The sequence below is a fragment of the Harpia harpyja genome, chromosome 21 (assembly GCF_026419915.1).
Source record: "Harpia harpyja isolate bHarHar1 chromosome 21, bHarHar1 primary haplotype, whole genome shotgun sequence".
Taxonomy (NCBI): Eukaryota; Metazoa; Chordata; class Aves; order Accipitriformes; family Accipitridae; genus Harpia; species Harpia harpyja.
Window position 1 is genome coordinate 9855499 of NC_068960.1, and position 19852 is coordinate 9875350.

General features: G+C 48.5%; 1 protein-coding gene across 2 annotated transcripts in view; it reads left to right on the plus strand.

The window, feature by feature from the left end:
- The first annotated feature begins 8040 nt into the window (after positions 1-8040).
- Positions 8041-19852, plus strand: part of SYT17 (synaptotagmin 17) — a 41860-nt gene continuing 30048 nt past the window's right edge. Inside the window, exons 1-5 of one of the 2 annotated variants that reach the window (XM_052773350.1) lie at positions 8041-8215; positions 11654-11671; positions 13038-13186; positions 18384-18532; positions 18957-19576. In XM_052773350.1, coding sequence (XP_052629310.1) covers positions 8201-8215; positions 11654-11671; positions 13038-13186; positions 18384-18532; positions 18957-19576 — 951 coding nt within the window. In that variant the 5' untranslated portion in view covers positions 8041-8200. Of the gene's footprint in view, positions 8216-10904; positions 11511-11653; positions 11672-13037; positions 13187-18383; positions 18533-18956; positions 19577-19852 lie in introns of those variants that run through there. The other variant, XM_052773349.1, reaches the window with a different exon arrangement.

Below are 19852 nucleotides of genomic sequence, written 5' to 3' on the forward strand. Positions count from 1 at the left end.
CTTTACTCATTTAAACTACTTTTCTGAGGTCAGTGGGCATGCAGTTTGTCACCCATGATGGCAGGTGATACGGGTTGAGCTACTGGCACAGTGGGATGAGGTGGCAGGTAGGGCTGGACCCACACCAGGACACTGCTCAGGAACAGAGACGTCTTCCCTGATGGCATCGCTTAGAATCATAGAATCATTTCAGTTGGAAAAGACCTTCAAGATCATCGAGTCCAACCATTAACCATGCCCCCTAAACCATGCCCTGGAGTACCCTGTCCACTCGCTTTTTGAATACCTCCAGGGATGGTGACTCAACAACTTCCCTGAGCAGCCTATTCCAATGTCTGACAACCCTCTCAGTAAAAAAATTTTTCCTAATATCTAACCTAAATCTCCCTTGCCTCAACTTGAGGCCATTTCCTCTCGTCCTATCTCCAGCCACCTGACAGAAGAGACCAGCACCCACCTCACTACAACCCCCTTTCAGGCAGTTGTAGAGAGCGATAAGGTCTCCCCTCAGCCTCCTCTTTTCTAGACTGAACAGCCCCAGCTCCCTCAGCCGCTCCTCATAAGACTTGTGCTCCAGGCCCCTCACCACCTTGGTTGCTCTTCTCTGGACACGCTCCAGCACCTCAATGTCTTTCCTGCAGTGAGGGGCCCAAAACTGAACACAGGACTCGAGGTGCGGCCTCACCAGTGCCCAGTACAGGGGGACGATCACCTCCCTGCTCCTGCTGGCCACGCTATTTCTGATGCAGGCCAGGATGCCATTGGCCTTCTTGGCCACCTGGGCACACTGCTGTGTGCTTGATGAACTGCAAGTTACTGGGTGCAGTATGGGGGGAGGAACATAACGCGCTGCTACCCATGTGACATAGGGAGCAAACCCGAGATCAAACATGTTACCATCTAATCTGTAAGAACAGGTTTCTTCAGGCAGACGCCCAGGGGAATGCCCAGTGGCAATGAGGAATTTTATCACCTGGATTTGAGCAGACTTTTGCATATGAGGTTGGTTCGGTCTGTGATGAAGATAGGTTTGCCTTCCAAGTACAGCTTTGAATCTGAACGGCGGAGAGCACAGTGTGTGTTGCTGTGTGTAGTGATTTTGGTTTCCATTAATATCCAGAGAAGAGATTCCTCGTGAGAAGGAAATTTTAATTCGGAAAGGACGCGGTTCATTTATATTGGTTGCACTTAGCTGGATTTGCAGCCTCCCTCTTCAGCAGAGCTGCATCCTAGTGAAAAAACCGCAGGGTAAATGCATACGAATGGGGAGGAGGAAAAAGAATCGAACAACAGAAACAGACGGGTGAAACCGAGGTCCCTACAGGGCAGAAATATTCTGTAATTCCATTTATTTCTCAGCTACAGCATTGCAGTTCTTTAGAATGCAAATTACCCCTTTAACCCACCAAGTTTAGCTCTACTGTGTGATACAGTATTTTGCACATCTGCTTAATGAGATGGGAAAACCAGATGTAACGGTCTCTGCTGCTCTGAGGGGATGATTGGAAATGGAGCCTTTTGTAATAAAAATAGTCCTGCCCTTTTGAACCTGTTGAATTCTGAAGTCGACGTGGGCATGTTTTTCCAAATGATGGTTTGGTATTTGCAGCTGAATGATCCTAAACTCTTTCCCGTAGCTGTTCCTTCGCAGCTCAAAAGTGGGTTTTATTGCTGTTGATACTGTTTTTTTCCAAAAGCTTTAAGCAATCTCTATTTTTCTGTTTTGGTCATTTGTTTCATAATTTAAAAGCTTTTCTCTTACCAGCCATATTTAAATGTTTTTAGATAACTTTTGCTACATTTTACAGCTGCACAGCCCTGGGGCTCAGTTGTAAAGCCCTGCTGATTTAGCTGAAGAAAGTGTGCTTGACCACATCTGTTTCTGTGTTAACTTACGTCTTTAGGCCACTGCTGGAAAGGAGAAAACTGTAAATGCCATTTCCTCCCCGTTCTCTTTCTAAGTTTGATATAGTTTTTAATGTTCATAAAAAAGGAATATTTTAAATTGTGACCTATTATATTAGTGTGAATCAAATGGGAAGAGTTGTAGTACAGTTATTCAAACAACTTCCAGGGGATGAGACTGTTCTTCTAAAATAAGTCATCCCTGAGTTTGTAACGCAACCAAAGCTCTCAGCATTTATCTTACGATTTTATCCTTGAGTCTCAGAGAGATGACCTTGCATGAGTGTGAGACTGAGTTTGCCTTGTTGTATAAAATCCCACACTCTGACCTTTTTAGAAGATACCCTCTTACTTTTTAAGGTGGGCACTGGAAGTATCTTGAGTATCTTTACCTCTAAAGTTGTGTCACTTTGGAGACCTGGGCTCTGTTCCCCCTTTGCTCAGCCCCTCGCTGGGGTCCCACTGCATCCCCCGGGGCTTGGGAAGCCACGTCTGCAGCTCCCATCCAGCTCCTCTTGGTAGGAATGACTCTCGTTCTGCTGAATTTGTCTTCCTGAGAAATGGGGATACTACTTCTCGGCTTCAGAAAGGCTGATGTTGCTCGTTTCTCAGTCATTAGATTAAAACAAATACTAAGTAGAACTTTTCTTTAAAAATAGAGCTCACTTCCTTAGGAATTTGTTTCAGTGGGGACTGTGAGATATTCTCTCTGTAATGATTTATAGTACAAAAATAGCTCTGTCCTATGTCTGCAAACAGTTAGAAATGTGAGCCTGGAAAAGAAATCTAGCAGCTAACTCCTCAGCCCTACAGCTTGAATAAACCAGTCGTAAATGAAATTAATTACAAAAGCAACTGAAAAAGTGAATTTCCCTATAAATACAATGTTCTCTCCTCAGAACTCTGAAAATACTCTGGGCTTTTTAGCATGACCCAAAGCGTACCGTGTCCAAGCTTTTTTGGCCTCAGTGCAAGGAGTGAGCTCCAAGGCAGAAGAGTCCTGGCAGCGCGGTGCCTTCTCCGGGGGACTCTCCCACTGCTGAAATTGCACCGAATCGGGGGAACCCTGCGAGCAAGCGAGTCGCAGGTCACAGAGGTCCTGTCTTTGTTGCAAAATTAGGTTGTCAAAAGAACATGACCTCAAATTCATATTTACACGTGACCTAGCAGTCACCATTTGCCTTCAACACTGTCAGCTGATGACACTCGGCTCGCACGTAGTGACACGGCGTGAAGCCACCGAGGGCTCTGCTACGATGGGACTAGTGCTGAGACATGGTCAGCGTGTTGGAATGGAGCATGACTTCACCGGGCGGTGACGGCTCCCACCGGGGACAGGTTTCCTTTGAGCAGGAACTTGGATTCGAGTGCCTGATGCAATAATATGTGGTGCCTGCTTCCTCGGAGGCCACGTGCCCTTTGGCTGTGGTTTTTATCTTTGTTTACTATAGAAATAGCTTTAGTAGATTACGCTGCATCATTCAGTTCCCTGCCAGAAACGTATGTTAAAGACGAAATAGAAAGCGTGTGAGCGCAAGAGAGTAGCTGTAATTTTTATGGCATAAGCAAGGCCATTATAAATTATATGAGGCAATGAGGTCTGAGGATTTTAGATCAAATTTAGCCACTTCATCTGGAGACTTAAGAAAAGAGAAAAATGTGCTTTTACTGATATTGCCAATTAGGGAACGGCCAGGTGGCCGGTTAATAACCCAGATGCACTGCAGAAGACGCAGCATCAGCAGAGGCTGTTTCTGAAGCGAAGCAGAGGAGCGCTTTCCAGGGCACAGTGACAAGCCGGGGGAGCGCCGGTGGTTTCCTCCTGGCTTCAGGCGTGAGTCGGGTACGGGAGATGTGACAAGAGGGAGATCCTGGGGTAGGTAATGCCAAACCAGAAAGGGATAACAGCTTAGGAAAATTGCAGAGGAGGAGGAGGGGAATGCAATGAATTCTAAAGAACAGTTGGCTACTGAAAATGTAGAAGCCTGGGAAATGGTATCTTGGCTTCACATCGGGCAGATTCACAGATGTCTGTGGAGTTGGTGGGCTAATTTAGAGGCAGTTGAGACCAAAGGCTGGGTGAGTCATGGAAATGGGTTGTAGCACCTTCCCCTTCTGTCACTAGCTGGAATCTGTCTATCATGCTGATGTCAGCCCAGTTCCTGCTGGAAACTGCATCATTGCTGGCACAAGACCCACTGCTATGACCCCTGCATGCCTCATGGGGCCAGAGCTTGGGACAGAGGCACTTGGGGCGAGGCTTCTTGCTGACCCCTGGAGCACACCAGGAATGATCTGGGAGAAGGGGATAACCTTTCCCTACTCCAAACAAAGCTGTCTGGGCACACTGCTATGTGGGAATTTGGGAGAAGGAATTGAAGGGATCAGCACATGAGCCTGGGCAGCAGCCGGCGACGTTTAGCTTGCACTCTTGCCATCAGCAGGAAGCAGAACTCAGCTCAGGTCACTTCAGCCATTTTCTGCACTTGTAACAAAGCATGACACAGACCCTGACACCGAGTCAGTCCTAGAGCTAGAATAAATACAGGTTGCTACGGCAAAGTCAAAACTAATCCTTACTGCTGAAAGACTGAGGCGTGGGGCCAGCAAGGCAGAGCTGTCCTGCCCCAGAACAAACCGTCCCTCTCGCCCACACTGCGTGTCGGGTCTCTGCTGGGACGCAGCTGGGGGTAAAGGCAGGTGAGTAGAGTTTGCTGCTTTCTACTTTGACAGCTGGGGTAGATCTGCTTCTCAGAGCCTGGCTTGCACTCCAGAACAGGGGTATTTACGCAGGTCCCCCCACCCCACCCCTTGTGCTACTCCACTTCTTGGAGTCTCTGTGTCAGTGCCTACCAGCCCTTCGTCTCTCCCAGATGCAGGTGTAGGGGACAGTCCTGCCCCTGGTCGCCCAGAACTTCCTGAATAGCACCGCACAGACTTGCCTTTTCAAGGTACAAACCCAAGGCAGAAAAAGGCCTGAAAAACCACAGAGGGAAACTGCATTTCCATGCAACCCGCAAGGAGACAAACGTGTTGCTAGAGATGGCTCTGGAAGAGTGAATTGAAGATGCCTTTGTTGGAGGGATGATGCTGTGGGGGAACGAAGCTAATCCTGTAATGACGAGAGAAGCTGGACCTTTATGGGTTGCCAAGAGCAGTGGGGAAGCACCAGCTACAATTGCTTGCCATCTATGAAAACATCTAGAGATAAGAAGCTTATTTTTAGGCAGAGTGGTAGCTGGCTATTCCAGCAGGCTCAAGTGATGATGATAAGGATTTGGCGTGCGAACAGCAGAGTAAGACATCTCATCTTATCTTGCACCACCACTTTTCTCCTCGCTTTCTCCCTTGCAGCAGAAAGCACTTGCAATTGCTTTAGGAGGATTCAAATGAAAATCCTTTGAAATAGCCATCAGACTTCTTTCCTTTTCCTTTCCTTTCTCCGCTTTTTCAGAGTGATGCTCTTCTCTCTTAACTTTACGGCATGAAGCAGCTGAAAGTCTTTGACTAGGGTTTGGAAGACAGATGCAAGCATGGCATTTTGAATACCGGCAGCCCTGGTTCTGGTTTGTCTGAGAAGCTGCTGAACTGATTTGCTGTGATGGAGGTAGATTTTGCTACTTGCTGGGCTGGTTGTAATATTCAAGTGCATGCTCTGGATGTAGCTGATGTTATTCCCAATGTGTATTAATATCAGTAAGAATAGAAATCTATCACAAAATCATATTCTGCAAAAGCAGTGTTAATTTCCTTTTTTTTCTGCGCAGAAATTTTGCATTTGCTAGCCTTGCCATCTCCATTGTAGCCATTCCATGTGGGAAGTATGGAATGGGTCTTATCAGACACAGAGCGTGCACAGCAAAGGACATCCAAAGGTTATGTTGTCATCATGTCAAATGGGTCTGTTTATTCTGAGTGCTGTAGAAGCAGAGCTTAATCAGAGCATCAGCCATATGCAGATTTGAAATTAGATTTTACAATAACCACCTGTCTGCTGTTTTGAATCCATCATATTCTTCGGGTTAGAGCTGTGTTTGCTCAGCGAATATATGTGCTGGGAGAATGTAATCTAAAAGCCTTCATGCAACAGTGTAAAAGGTACTTAAATGTATGTATATGTACGAGTGTGCAAGGGAAGCACATCCATCTTACGGCTTTGTGCTACAGCCTGCTCCTAAAGCATGTGGGGGGCGGGGGGGGGGAGGCATTTTTCCATGTAAAAATCAGTAGTATTAGCGAACCCCCCTATGAAACTGCTTTTGCTCCTCTTTTGGGGTTCATAATGCTTATATGTGTCAGCCAAAAAAACGTTGGTGACAATTGATGCAGCATTTGATCTTTCTCTGTCCTAAACGTTTTTAAAGGAGTAAGTACAAACATGCACATGATGGTTATAGAGCGAGGCATGCCATAGTTTTTGTGACTCACAGCATTCTGCCTTAAAGGAGTCAAAAAAATCTGTCTGAAAAGTTTAAGCCTCTCTCCACTACTTTGCAATATGGGAAAAAAAAAATAATCCATGTGTTCACTTATTGCAAGCTGCATCAAGGCGGTGGTGAGTCAAGATGAAAAGAGCAACGATATTCAAAGTAAAGGCTGACATTTTAAACACTGGCACTTGGAAAGAAGTGGAATTAAAAAGAATTGGAGAGCAAAAATTGACAAACAACTTGTACCACAGTTTAATCATATGCTCAAAACTGCCTGAAACAAGTAAGTATTATGGGTTTTTTTCTTGCTTATCTCTGCTGTGGTAATTATTCTTCTAAAGCGGTAGCTGCTATCCCTGGGGAAAAAGAGAGTTTATTTTTTTAATTTGGAGTATGGCCCTTCCCACGGAAGTCAATGCGAATTTTTCACCGAATTCAATGAGAACTTAAATGGGCCATTAAATGAGATCAGTAACACAAGAGCTTTCCAAAGCCATCCTGTCCCAGAAGCTCCCTCCTTACCACAAGGAGCAGTAGTGACCCGTGTTTTTAGGCCGGCCAACATCCGAAGCTGTACGTGTTCCCTTCTCCAGAGCAGGGAGCACCATCCCAGTGTTTTCACCATTCACCCCAGTAAACTGAAATGTAACAGGGTTGTTGTGAGTCAGGGAAGGGCCCTGTAGCACGCAGCTGCGGACCATCCAGCTGGGCTGAGCTGTAAGCTGCTGCCTCTTGCCTCCCTCCCTCTATCCAGGGTGTAGCGTAAATCCACGTGCCAGAAGGTGCCAGAAGTGGAGCCAGAGAGTTTCCCCAGAAGCTGAGGGCAGAAGCCTTTGTTTATAGCAGCATGTCGGGAAGCCTGTAATTTGTGTGGTACCAAGGTGGTGCTCAAGAGGAACAGCCCCAAATCTCCACCTTTCCCGTGCTTTCCCTTTCCAAGAGTTTGACCTCAAAAGAACGTTTCCCTACTTGAGCTCTCCAGGTCCAACCACCCGCCTGGTGGGATTTGCCCATCGCTGGGCCACGTCCCCTCCCGCCCTGCCTCTGGCTAGGACCCGATGCCTCAGCAAAGGGACACGAAGCCAAGCAACGCGACGCTCAGCGTGGTCTGTGGGCTAAAAGCTCGCTCCTTACTGCGGCTCCTCACCTTTGCTTGGGAAGATGCGAGCGTATGTGTTTTAACTGTGTCGGTTCGAGCTCATAAAACGACTCCAGCCTTGCCGAAACTCGGGTGCGTTGATAGCATCTGCTCACAGAGCGAACTCTTTGGAGGAGAAGGCTGCTAGAAGAACTGCTTTCTCAGACAAGGCCACCGCTCTCCCGCCAGCCGCAGCCGCTCCCCGCGTCCCTGCCGCCGCTTCTCCCGACACCTTCCGCGCTGCCGGCGGCTCCGCGGGAGCCGGGCCGGGCCGGGCCGGGCCGCGCCGCCCCCGGCCGTGTGCCCCGGGGGCCAGGAAGGCTTTCCAGCCCTGAATTTCCGCGCCGGGCCCTCTGGAGGTCAGTGTTTGCCCGCGCTGCAGCGGACCTGTTGCAGCCCCGCGGAGGCTCCGCGGGCAGGGCAGGGCAGGGCGGGAGCCTGCCTGCTCGGAGCCTCCGCCAGCCCCCTCGGAGCGCAAACCCCACGCGCGTTTTACCGACGCGATCGGCCGGGGGGGTTGGGCGGGGGGGGACGGCGGGTCCCCCCGCCCTGTCGGCGCCCCCGGCCCCCGCGCTGCCTTGCGCGGCCGCGGAGCGCTGCAGACGCGTCCCCGTCCCCTCCCGCCCCCCGCCCGGGGCGGTGCCGCACCGCACCGCGGGGCGTATTGCGGCGCGGCGGGCGCGGGTGGAGCGGCGCGGCGGGAGGCGCCCCGCGCGCCCCGCGGAAGATGGCGTACATCCAGGTGGGTGCGGAGCGGCCGCGCTGAGGGCCCCCGGGGTGAGCCGCGTCCCTGCGGGTGGGTGGGCTGGCTGGCGGGCTGAGGCCGTGTGCGGCGGGACTCCCGGCGCCGTCTGCGGGACGGGGGGGTATGTGTGTCGTGTCCCGTCCCGTCCCGTCCACCCCCCCCCCCCCCCCCCGTGGTCCATGCCCGGTGCGGGTGCGCAACTTCGGGCTAACTTCTGGGGAGGAGTTCCCGGGGAGGGGGGGGGGCAGGCGGGGCCGGGGCAGGAGCGGATCCCCGCGGGGGACGGCGGGCAGCCCTCGGCCCTCTCTCCTCTCTGCCGGGGGGGGGGGGAGTGGGGTGGCCCCGGGTGCGTGGGAGGCCGGCCCGAGCCCGCACAAGGACTTCTTGGAGGGAGGAGGGCGCTGAGCCCCGCGGGCGGACCGGGATGCGCTGGCGACTTAAGCGGCCCCGCCAGCCTGGGCACAGCCCGGCGGGGTGGGGGGGGGGGGGCAGGCGCCCTGGGCTGCGGCGAGCCCCAGCCTTTCGGCGTGATGGCTGGGACCCCCCCCCCCCCCCCAGCAGTGTGAGGCTGAATTAAATTTGGGGCTGGTTTAAACCCTGAGCGGTTTTCCCCGCCGGCCCTGCGGTTCCAGCCGCCCGTTTCCCATCTGTAGCTCCGCAGAGCTGCCGCCCAGTTTTAAGATAAACCCGAGCGGAGCATTTGCAGCTGCGCGGGGAGTCCGGGCGCTGACAGAGACACCCGCTCTCAACGCCACCCGTGACCTCCCTCCCCTCCCCATCCCGTGGGGCCGTGCCCCCCCCCCCCACTCGGGGCAGAGCCGCCGCGGCTCCCGGCGGGTGGGAGCGGCGAGCGCGGCGGGCGCTGCCCCCGAAGGGACGGACCGGAGCCGGCCGCGGGTGAGCCCCGCCGGGGGCGGCGGAGGGCCGGGTGGGTGCGGGGCCCCCGGGGGCCCTTCGGCTCGGCGGGGATCTCGAGTGGGGCCGGGCGGGCCCTCCGGCAGCGCCGCCGTCGGGGCCCCCGTGGGCGAGGCGGGGGTGCGCGGGTGGGGACGAGGGCAGCAGGGAGACCCCGTCGCCCCCGCCCCGCGGTGTTAATCGCGTTGGGGCGGTGGGGGGGTGCGTGGCTGGGGGGGACCGCGCTGTCCCCAGGCTGCGGCGGGGCTTGTGAGCCTTCCCTGGGGGCGTAACGGCAGGGGCACAACGCGGTCTGTCACCAGTGGGGACCCCACCCTGCTGCGGCATCCCTGGGCCGCCGCCGCGGCCGGTCGTTGTAGCTGGTGCGTTGAGCCGGTTGTGATGGGTGGCTGTGCTGACTCGGAGCAGGCGACCCCCGCGCTGGGCCCCGGGCAGAATGGGGAGACCGGGCCCCTGCAGCAAGGTGTGAAGTGGAGGTGCAGCCCTGCCGCGCACCCAGCTCTGGGCGAGGGGATGCGCCTGGGTCAGCCGCGGTTGGCCCTCGATGAGGGTTCACTCGTGGCTGGAGGCTCCCAGCTGGGTGGCTCTCCGCTCGGCTGGCTTGGGACAACAGGGCAGGGCATGATGGTGCCTCCCTGACCCGGGGGCTGAGCCCTTCTCCTGGGGGTGCTGACGTGTCGCTGCAGCCGTGCTCCCTGGGATGCCCCAGTGCCTGCTGGCTGGTGCGTCCTTCCCTTAAACCTCTGCCCTTCCCCAGCCCTGACCCTCCTGCCCGGTGTGAGCGAGGTGGATGAACACAGCTGGTCGTGTTTGCTTTCCTTTCATGGGCCCCTGCATTTAAGCCCTGTATGGCACTGGTTACTTGTTTACCTCTTACTGTACTGTAATATTTAGCTCTTATTTCTGTCCTCCCGTTTCCTGGTGGAGATTTGTGGGTGGTCACAGACTCGCTTTATTATGGTGCCTGTGGGACCGGTGCGTGTGCTCTTGGGACTGGTGGCACACAGGCGTGGTTTCGCATCGCTGGTGGCCGATCGTGGCCAGGAGGGCTGTTTGACACAAGCCTACCGCGCATCCCCGCGGGCCATTCGGAAATGCCACTTCCTTCACACAGCACGTGCTACGGCGTTCGATTGTGTGGCACGGATCCAGCCGCTTCATTTTAGAGCAATTTAAATATTCTCATTGCAGCATCGCTAAACCGCTGTAGCTTTGGCTGCTGTGCTTTGGCTGCAACTTTGCATTAATAAGGAGTGATACAGCCCTTGAAACCATTTAGAATTTTCTTAAACAGTTGGTCCATGGGTATCTGGTAATCACTGTCTTGTCACATTGCACTGCAGCATTTCCAGTCTCTTAATCTGTGTTTCTAACAAGTGGTGGCCTTTTCACCAAGCACTGGTTTTCAAGAAGTTTAAAAGGGAGGCTTGCACTGAAACGTGGTCCATGGGAGAGTTCTTGGAACTAAAGGCAGCTTCTGTGTCCCAGCTTCTTTAGGAAAGGCGGCTCTTGTCCCTGTCATGAGCATAAAGCTAGAAACCAATTTCTGCATGTGGAAGAGTGGGGGGGTGTGTGTGTTTGTTTTGTGTTTTGTGTTGGTTTAGTTGTTGGGTTTTTTGTTTTGTTTTTTTTTAGGGATTCCCCCTTTAGAAAGACAGCCAGGACAATTAGGAAACCCTTAGACATTATCAAGGGAAAGAGATAGGAAAGACATTTCAGCAGGCATCTGAAATGCTGCTAAGCCTCCACTTATAAATGAAGTGGGTCCAGTATAATATTCCAAGGGTGTCTTTGTGAATAAAACACTGGCTTGCAATGCCTTCTTCCTTTACTGTAGATTTTCTCTGTGACTTGGGGGAAGTGGCTGTAGTGCAGATTTTCAAACTGGAGTGCGTGACTCCAGTTTTAAGCACTTAACTCCTGTTTTTCGTAATCTTCAAGTCGCATCTGAGGATGAGACTGAAGATGCCCAGCTACCTCAAGTCATGTGTACACAATGGAGAATATTCAGAGTGTGGCCCTTCCTAGGAATGTTGCTTTTAACAAGTTGGCATTGAAACTAGGTTTATATGGGCCGAATCTGGAGGAAAGCCTTTTTTTCCACTGTGGCATCTAACTGGAAAATTTGGATATGGTTTGCTGTCAGCAGCAAGTAGTTGCTGCAATTAGAGACACGTTATTAAAGAAAAGAAAATAAGTGGTTGCATGTGATAGCCCATTAGCAAGGGGCAATGAGCAGGGTTTTCATGCTCCAGGATCGGTTTGGGAATTTCACTCCTGGGGAAGGAGGAGCAGAGGGAGCTTGGTGGGGAAGGACTGGAAACAGCAGAAGCTGATGCCTGGTCAGGAGACCTCTCCTTCCTCTAACATCTACAAGGTACTGTCTTGCCAGAAATTCAAGCTCATCCCAGGCCGGGGCATGTCATGGCAGAAAATTTAAAGTTATTTGAGCATTGCTAACCTGTTTTTGTCTTTTTCATTTTGTTCCCCTTTGCTTCATCCTGGATGTCTAAAGGACAGTTGGAACCAATAAATGAGGTGAGTTAATCTGATGATTCACTCTCCGCTCTGTCTCCTCACTCCGTCCTGAGGGGATTGTCTCGTATTTTCTGACTCTTTACTGATGTCCTAGATATAAGTAATGCACTGCATTTTGGGCTGGTAATTTTTTTTTTTTTTGCAATGTTTAGATTTTGTTTATGGAAAAAACTGTGTTTTACTGGAGGAAAAAGAAATGTTCTGCGGAGTCTTCTCTGCAGATCTGCGTTCCTCAGAGGAAACCCCTTTGTGTGGTGTGATAGTGCCCTTGTATCGGCACACTTATGAATACTGCAAATGTCTCAAGCATTTTGGGGGGATATCTATGAAGAAAATCTCACACGCTTTATCTCTTCAGCTTTATAGGAACATTTCAAGGTCACATACAATTGTAAAGCGACTCGACCCTGGATGTGCACGTGCTGTGCTATTGCAGCTGCGTGTCTCCCCCCATGACTACGGAGCGATGCCCTTTATTAGCAGTGCCCTTGTGCTGCTTAATGAGCCTTCTTACGAACTGCAGAAGTTGGAGCTGGTGTGGGTGGGAAATGGGCTAATGTTTGGCTTTCTGCTCTCTTGAAGCAAGCAGAGCTTTGAAGTGGAGGGAAGGCTGTAGGGATGGCATAGAAATGGGGCAGCAGCCTGTTGCCCCTCCAGTGGGGTGCTCCCACCCTGTGGTTGTAACAGCAGAGGAGCACTGTTACGGGTGATGCTGCCAGTGCCACCATGGAAACCTAAGAAATTAAATAGTTTTCTGGGTCAAGGTTCGTTGAAGGTTCTTCATTAAATTAATCATCATAGCAGAGGGGAGGCATGTGGATAGTGTGCTTTTGCTAATCCATTTCAGTGGCAAGTGTGTTGGGCTGTAATGCTGTATGTGTATGGATCGTACAAGTACTACATACCGATACATCTACAGGGATGAAATGTGTTCACGTTGCTGTGTTAATTAACTAGACCCTTGCCGGATTAAATCGGAGCTTTCGCTTACCTTCTGGTTTTAATTCCTTCTGTTGTACATTTGCCGATCTATTAGTTTGTTGATGTGTGTGAAAGAATAAGCATGTTTCCACTCTAGCGTATTGCTATGCCATAGTGTTTTGTAAATCACCCTCTTGCCAACCTACAAAATAATACATTGCTACTAGAGGGAAAATACCTGCGGTGAATGCTTATTTTCCTGCCTTGTTATGGCATCAGTGAAGTTGGGCTGGTAACTGCATAGCACTTGTCTGTTGATATAGATGGAATAAATATAGTTCTTAATGTTCTGTTGCAGAAACACAAACATAAATACAGCTGAATGTTATTTCTCAATAGCTATTGATGGGTTGTAATCTTGTACTTTGGTTTCCAATGGCTTCAGGGTCTGCTCGCTAGAATCTCGGATCTCTTGCTGTGCCGGTGGACTTGTAGAAATTGTTGTCAGAAGTGTTTCGACTGTAGCTGTTGTCAAACAAATGAAGATGAAGTTGAAATCCTGGGACCTTTTCCTGCTCAAACTCCAGCCTGGCTGTAAGTTTAGATGCACAATTTCCTAGCTTTAACTGAGGAGCAGGGCTGCTCCTCTGTGATGAGAGTATTGATACGAAATGGCCATAGGACATTCAGAGGATGCCACGTAGAAAGGAGGAATCTCCTGCTGAGGGTGGAAACGTAGGCCACGCAACGGCAAGGTGAAAAAGGGCAGCCCTGTTAGCTCAAATAGTAAGGTTAGTCTTTGTAAAACACTTTTCTGATGGGTAAGACGGAAGTTATTTTGTAAGCTAGCATAGCAAGTTGATAATTGGTTTAGCTGTGCACCCTTTTCTAAAGATGCTTTTCATCTTCAGTCCTATTTCTTCTTCAAATGGACCAGCCCTTTGGAGCACTTCAACTTAGCTGAAATGCTGATGAGGTGGTTTTGAAATATTTTCTTATCCTAGTGTGAAGGTGGTTATCATATAGGCAGATGAAAGACGTACCTCGTATGTGCTCTAAAGGGGAAATTAATTTAAAGTTTCATTTAGCAAGACTTGATCTCCTGCGTCATGTTAGTACTCTTCAAGATTTCCTCTTGAATCATTAAAGAACAAGAGCAGCAGCGCCAGGTTTTATCTGGGGCTTTGATTATGTATTTGCAAGGCTATTACAAAGAAAGCCAGTGAAGTCTTCCCTGGTTTACTCCCTCTCAATTGGGAATCTGCAGCACAGAGGTGACCCCGTGGAGGCATTAGTGAAACCAAGAAGGGAGCAGAGGTCTCCTGTCTTTTAGTGGTTGCTGTGTCAGCTGGGCTGGGCTGTCTTCTGTGAGAGCAGATCATTTGATGGACGCAGCTTCAGAGTGTCCAGAAGCTGTGGCACAGGAGATGTGTATTTAGTGCATCATATGATGCTCAGAAGTTGGTACCTAGGCACTGAGACACTCAGTGAATTTTATCTGCTCCTGTGAGTACCCACTGTTATTCTGTGTCAGGTCTGGAAGGTCCATGTCTTGGTGCTGCATGAAATAAATTGTCTCATGTTTACATCGCAGTCTTGTCTATATACTCTTCTGAATCCAGGTAGAATAGGATGGTAATTAATACCGAAGCAATAAAAGCAGAGGTGTTCAAGATGTGTTAGAGTGGTTTTTAAATGTGGAGCAGCATATTTAAGAGTCTGATGTACACCCAGAAATGGATTCACCTGCAACTAATGGGAAATGGAAACAAAATCAATGCTAAATAGGAAAGCATTGCACACAGAACACAGTGATGAGGGTGCAGTATTGGACGTAGAAAGATTGCTCCAGGAACAATTACGTACTTGGGAACAAGTAGTTGGCTTGTTGTGGGAGGATGCTTCAGAGTTTCTCTGGTGTGCTGAGGAGCAGAAGGGACATCACGTGTGTTTGGGGGTGTGGGCTGGTTGTCCCATGGTGTCGTTTTTGACTGCTGGATCCTTCTGTCTGGCTAAAGGGGAATTGCAAGCATTGAAGCTCTGTTCTTTTGATCTCAAAACTTGGATGTATGGTGACTTTGCAGGTGAGCTAGACTTTGTCGCAGGCAGAGAACATGGAGACCTTTGGACTCATAAAATGCTCTCTCCAGCCTATATTGTTTTCCCCCAGTCCTGCTCCATCTGAAAGCCTCTACAATTAACTTATTGGCATGGCTGTAAGCAGAAGACAATGCGCTCTGAAAAAAAAAAGCCCAATTCTTCAACCATGTTGCGCTTTATGCTGCACCTACTCATGCTAGCAGCCCTGGGTAGGGTCCCCAGGACGTCAGCCTAGGTCACGTATCCACCTTTCCTTCCAGCTTCAGGTGATCTGGTGCAGTTTAGGGTCTCCCTGTTCTGCTCTAGTGCTGAGAGAAGGTGAGTTCCCAGGGGTAATGCCTGAGAGGGGCAGCAGGAACCAAAGAAGAGGGCACGTGAGAGAAGTAGCTTTGCTTTGCGAGGAGGCACGGATGCTGCCGTGCCTTAGGATCACTGGAGTCACCATCTTCTCTGGCACCGTTGCAAATGCTGTGATCTCTAAGGACGCCTGTTATCACACGTTGATGTGGAAGCTGGAGATCAGGCTTTGCTTGCTTGAAAAGGCTGTTGGCTCCTCCTCTTGAGCTGAGATGGACCCAGGGTGGTGCCAGGGAAGATGGCGATGCTTTAAGCTTCCGGGGTGACTTTTTTGGAAAATGGTGAGGGAACCCAGAAATGAGTCAAGTGAGGAGGGCAGAGAGAGCAGAGGAGATACGGAGAGGGAAAGGAGCCGAGGGGATGTGATTGGGAGGAGAGGGGGAGAAGATGAGCCTGTAGAGGAACAAGAGTCTGGAAGATGAAGAAGAAAGGGGAGTAAAAGGCAGGAGACAGAAACGGCGTATTTTGTTTGCTGATCAATAGGAGGGCCATGCTTTTTGTGTGTGCGGGTTTAAGGTGGAAACGATCCCACGCAGCCTCTGCTGGCTCAGAATTCAGAAGCCAAAGATTTCTGTTTTCACTGTGTTGATCTTACACTCTTAAATCTCTGTATGTATTTTTGGAGGTAGGAAACAATATCTGGAGTTAGATGTGTGAGCAGAGTAAGAGTTTGGAATTGGTCTCAGAATAAGGTGTTTAATGGGTATGTTTTTAAGTGCTCAGAGATCTGTGTATGCCAATTGACCCCTTGTCCTTTTATTTCTTTTGTTTTTGAAAAGGGGGCTTTTGGATTCAGTGGAAATCCCTAAAATGGAAGACAGATTTGACACCACCATATTCTGCATTTAGATGCATGCACTGAATTTGGGAACAAATCAATTTATTGTATTCTCTGCTTGCAACCTGAAAGTGTTTTAAAAATAGATCTAGGTTTTCAGCTGAGATCTTTCCATCTTGCCACTTCTTCATGGGCCCAGGACACTGGTGTAATGCAGAATGCAATTTGCTCCTTCCTTACCTCCCCACCCAGTCCCTAGGGGAAAACTGCTTTTATGGTCTTCATTGGCCTACTAGCAAACATCTGCATGCACGTGCTTAACAATCCATCCTTTATTTTTTGCCTGTAGGTTTTCCCTTTGGCAGCTCCGAGACACTTCATTGTCCTGGAAATTCAAGAGGGGGCATTAAAGTTGCAAGTTTAAGCCCTTCCTCTTGGGAGACTGTTGATTTTTCTCACTTTCTGAATTTTTTACAGTGGCAACTTAGGAAAAAAAATTCTTACTGAAGTGAGTCTAATTGTATTGACCTGAATGCATGGTAGCTTCTTGTTATTTCATGAGGAGTGCTCGCATCCTGGTCTTTGCATAAACGGGCTGGGAATGAGGGGGTGTGTTGGAGCTGCCCGTTGCGGAATATTCGACACAAACCCCAAAGATAAACAGTGCAGACTGTGAGACTGAATTGAAATCAAGGATGCGACTCTTCTTCCCAAAGGTTCGGATTAAACAGAAACAGCAGCTTTAACCAGAGCCAAAGTTTATTTGAGGAAAAATTATTGTTGGCTCAGTAGCAATTTCCTTACTAAAGGTCATCTGTATGTTATTAACTCACCATTACGTTTACCCATTGTAGAACATCCTTAATGCCTCTCTTCCTGATTCCCTTTTCACCCTGCCTTCTCCTCGTTCTGTGCATTTGCTTCTCAAACAGAAGTATATCCAAATGCTACCTATGATTGTGTAGACTCGCATTTAGGCATGAAAAAGCTATTTGTGTTCCAAGTACTGATTACATGTCAAACCGTATGATTTGGACTACCTTTAATGGGCTGCAGAGTTGTGCAAATATTGTATGCCCCTTCTAGCATAAGGTTTGGTTTTGATTATTAACAGACTTTTTTTGGATGTGGACGAGTTGTGTGACTCTGAATTGGTGAGATTTGCATGGATCCTGCTGTGAACTTTGTGGATTTGGATAAGAATTTCCAGTTTAAATCTATTTTATATTTGGGGGGCCTTTTCTGCGAGTTTACTGCTTTTTGCAGAATATATTTATTGCTTGACTCCAGTCATTGGTTACTAAGGCAAATGATTCAACATATTTCATTTATACCCAACCAATCCATGCAAGTAGAAGGGGTGAATCAGGGGCAAAACTCGCATAGTATTCCCCTTTGCTTTGCTCATTTCACGCTGACGCTCTCCTTCTGATCTGCTGCTATTTTTTGGAGTAGTCTGTCTCATAGATTAACCAAAAGGCTTATTTTGCATGATACACTACACGTCACGTACCATTGCGTGATTTCATTTCTATCGGCAGCTGCTCCCCTCTGAACATGCAGTTGGAGACTTTATCTCCTGTAGTTGTTACTATCTGCTCTTGCTCTTCTTTCAGTCAAGGCTGGGAGGTCCTGACTGCTTTTGTGAGCCACTGTGGCTGTGACACATTGAGGTTTTTAACCAGAATGTTGTTTTATATGAAAACAACATATATACATTTATTTTTTATATATATATATATATATAAAAAATATAAATGTATATATATGAATATATATATATAAAAAAACCAAACTGAAATGGGAATTACACATAGACTTCTTTATGATGCAGTGTTCTGTTGAGTCTTCTCAAAGATGCTATAGCTCTCGTCAAAACTTACTTCGTTATTTAGAACCTGCCAACTTCCCTGCTCCCGCCGAGACCCCTGGGCAGTAAAATTACTGTCTGGTAAACCTCTGGTTTATACAAGTGGATAAAAAGCAGCCAGTTATTTTAAAAGGCATGCCAATAAATAGCTCTTAATGAATTATATTTATAAGATCCAATTTTCAAACCTTAGTGGCGTACCTGCAAAGCGATATTTTACTGAGAGAGGTATGTGGTAGGTTTGAGATGTCTGAACATGGTGGTTTCCCATGCTGGTTCATTCCTAGTGAAGTCAGTGCTTCCAAAGTGTAGCTGTGAATTTACAGCAATAAGCTACTGTTTGGCTTTTGTGGTTTGTGGGGTTTTGTTTTTCTTTCTTTTTTTCTTAAAGACAAATATAATACTTCTGATCAAGATCTGAGCCACACATGCCCATGTGGCCTGTGTCGTGCTCTAATACTGATATAACTCTGTTTGAAAGACAGGCAGAAAGATAAAGAATCTGGTTTTTTACATAGGTCTGAAGTCAGTTGCTCAGCCTTTTGCTTGCCAGATAGATCAGGAGATACCCTGCAGCATCCAGGGATGCACACCCAAGATTAGACCCAGAATACCGGAATGCGTTTTTATTCTGTATATACTCCTTTTACTCGGTTGAATCACCCAAAGGTCTCTCGTTATAACAGGATAAACAGCCAAAATGAGGACAAAGATGGAGACTCTGATAATACAATCAGTGAGCTGCCTCCCACTCTTCAGCATGTTTCCCCTGACAGAAGGCGGTCGTCTTCAGATGCATCACGGTCCGCTTACAGCCTCACGAGGCGGATTTCAAGTAAGGTCGTCCTTCCAACTTTAATGTAATTCTTGTGGGGAAGAAAAACTGTAGTGCTTGCTCTTTCATCTTTTAGACAGGGAATCAAGTCAAGTTGAAGGTACATTGATTAAAATCTCATCCTGTTCTGCAGGAACGCAGTGGAGGGGACCAGCCCTGTTTTTCTTGCTGAAGCATATGCATGGTAATTCCATGTGAAAATGGACAGGGGGGGAAAAGTGTAGCTGAGCTTGCACTTCAGTGTAACTAAGGGTGCTATTAATTCTTGGCAATGTAATGGTGAAAAGTCCCAGTGGGGAGCCTGCTGTGCTGGGCATTGCACAAACACAGAATAGCTGTACCCAAAGAAGCACAAGTTGACTTGCGCCTGTAATGGCTTCAGTTGAGTTTCTAACAATCATATTTGTGCATTTGTCTCATTTAGGTTTAGAGTTGAGGAGGCCAAGTTCTCCGTTAATTGACATTAAACCTATCGAGTTTGGAATAATAGGAGCTAAGAAAGAAGTAGTTCAGCCAACTGTCCTGCGAAAAACCTATACCCCAGATGACTATTTTAGAAAATTTGAACCAAGACTCTACTCTCTTGACTCAAATAGTGATGATATGGACTCCTTGACAGATGAGGAGATCTTATCAAAGTATCAACTGGGCATGCTGCATTTTAGCACGCAGTATGATCTTTTGCATAATTATCTAATAGTGCGAGTCATTGAGGCTAAAGATCTGCCTCCTCCAATTTCTTACGACGGTTCAAGGCAAGACATGGCTCACTCCAACCCCTACGTGAAGATCTGCCTTCTTCCTGATCAGAAGAACTCCAAGCAGACTGGAGTGAAACGCAAAACGCAGAACCCCGTGTTTGAAGAGAGGTACACATTTGAAATCCCCTTTTTAGAAGCCCAGAGAAGAACTCTGCTTTTAACCGTAGTGGATTTTGACAAATTCTCACGCCATTGTGTTATTGGCAAAGTGTCAATGCCCTTGAGTGACGTAGACCTTGTGAAAGGCGGACACTGGTGGAAAGCCCTTGTGCCTAGTTCTCAGGTAACAGAATTTATCAGATTATTGCCACAATTTTTCTCGCTGTTTTTTTGTGCAGTTCTTTTGCTTGTTGGCAAGTAATGTGGTTTCTAATTAGTCGTTATCATCTTGTTAATATAGCATCTGCTGGGTTGAAATAATGTGGGCCTAGAACTGGTCTTACAACCAATAGTGTGAGGTAGAGGAGCTGTCTTTCATATTCAAAGGAGGTGGCGTGACAAAAGAACCTATGTGAGCTTTAACGAGAACAACTCAAGACTGCTTTGGAAGTCCGCACCT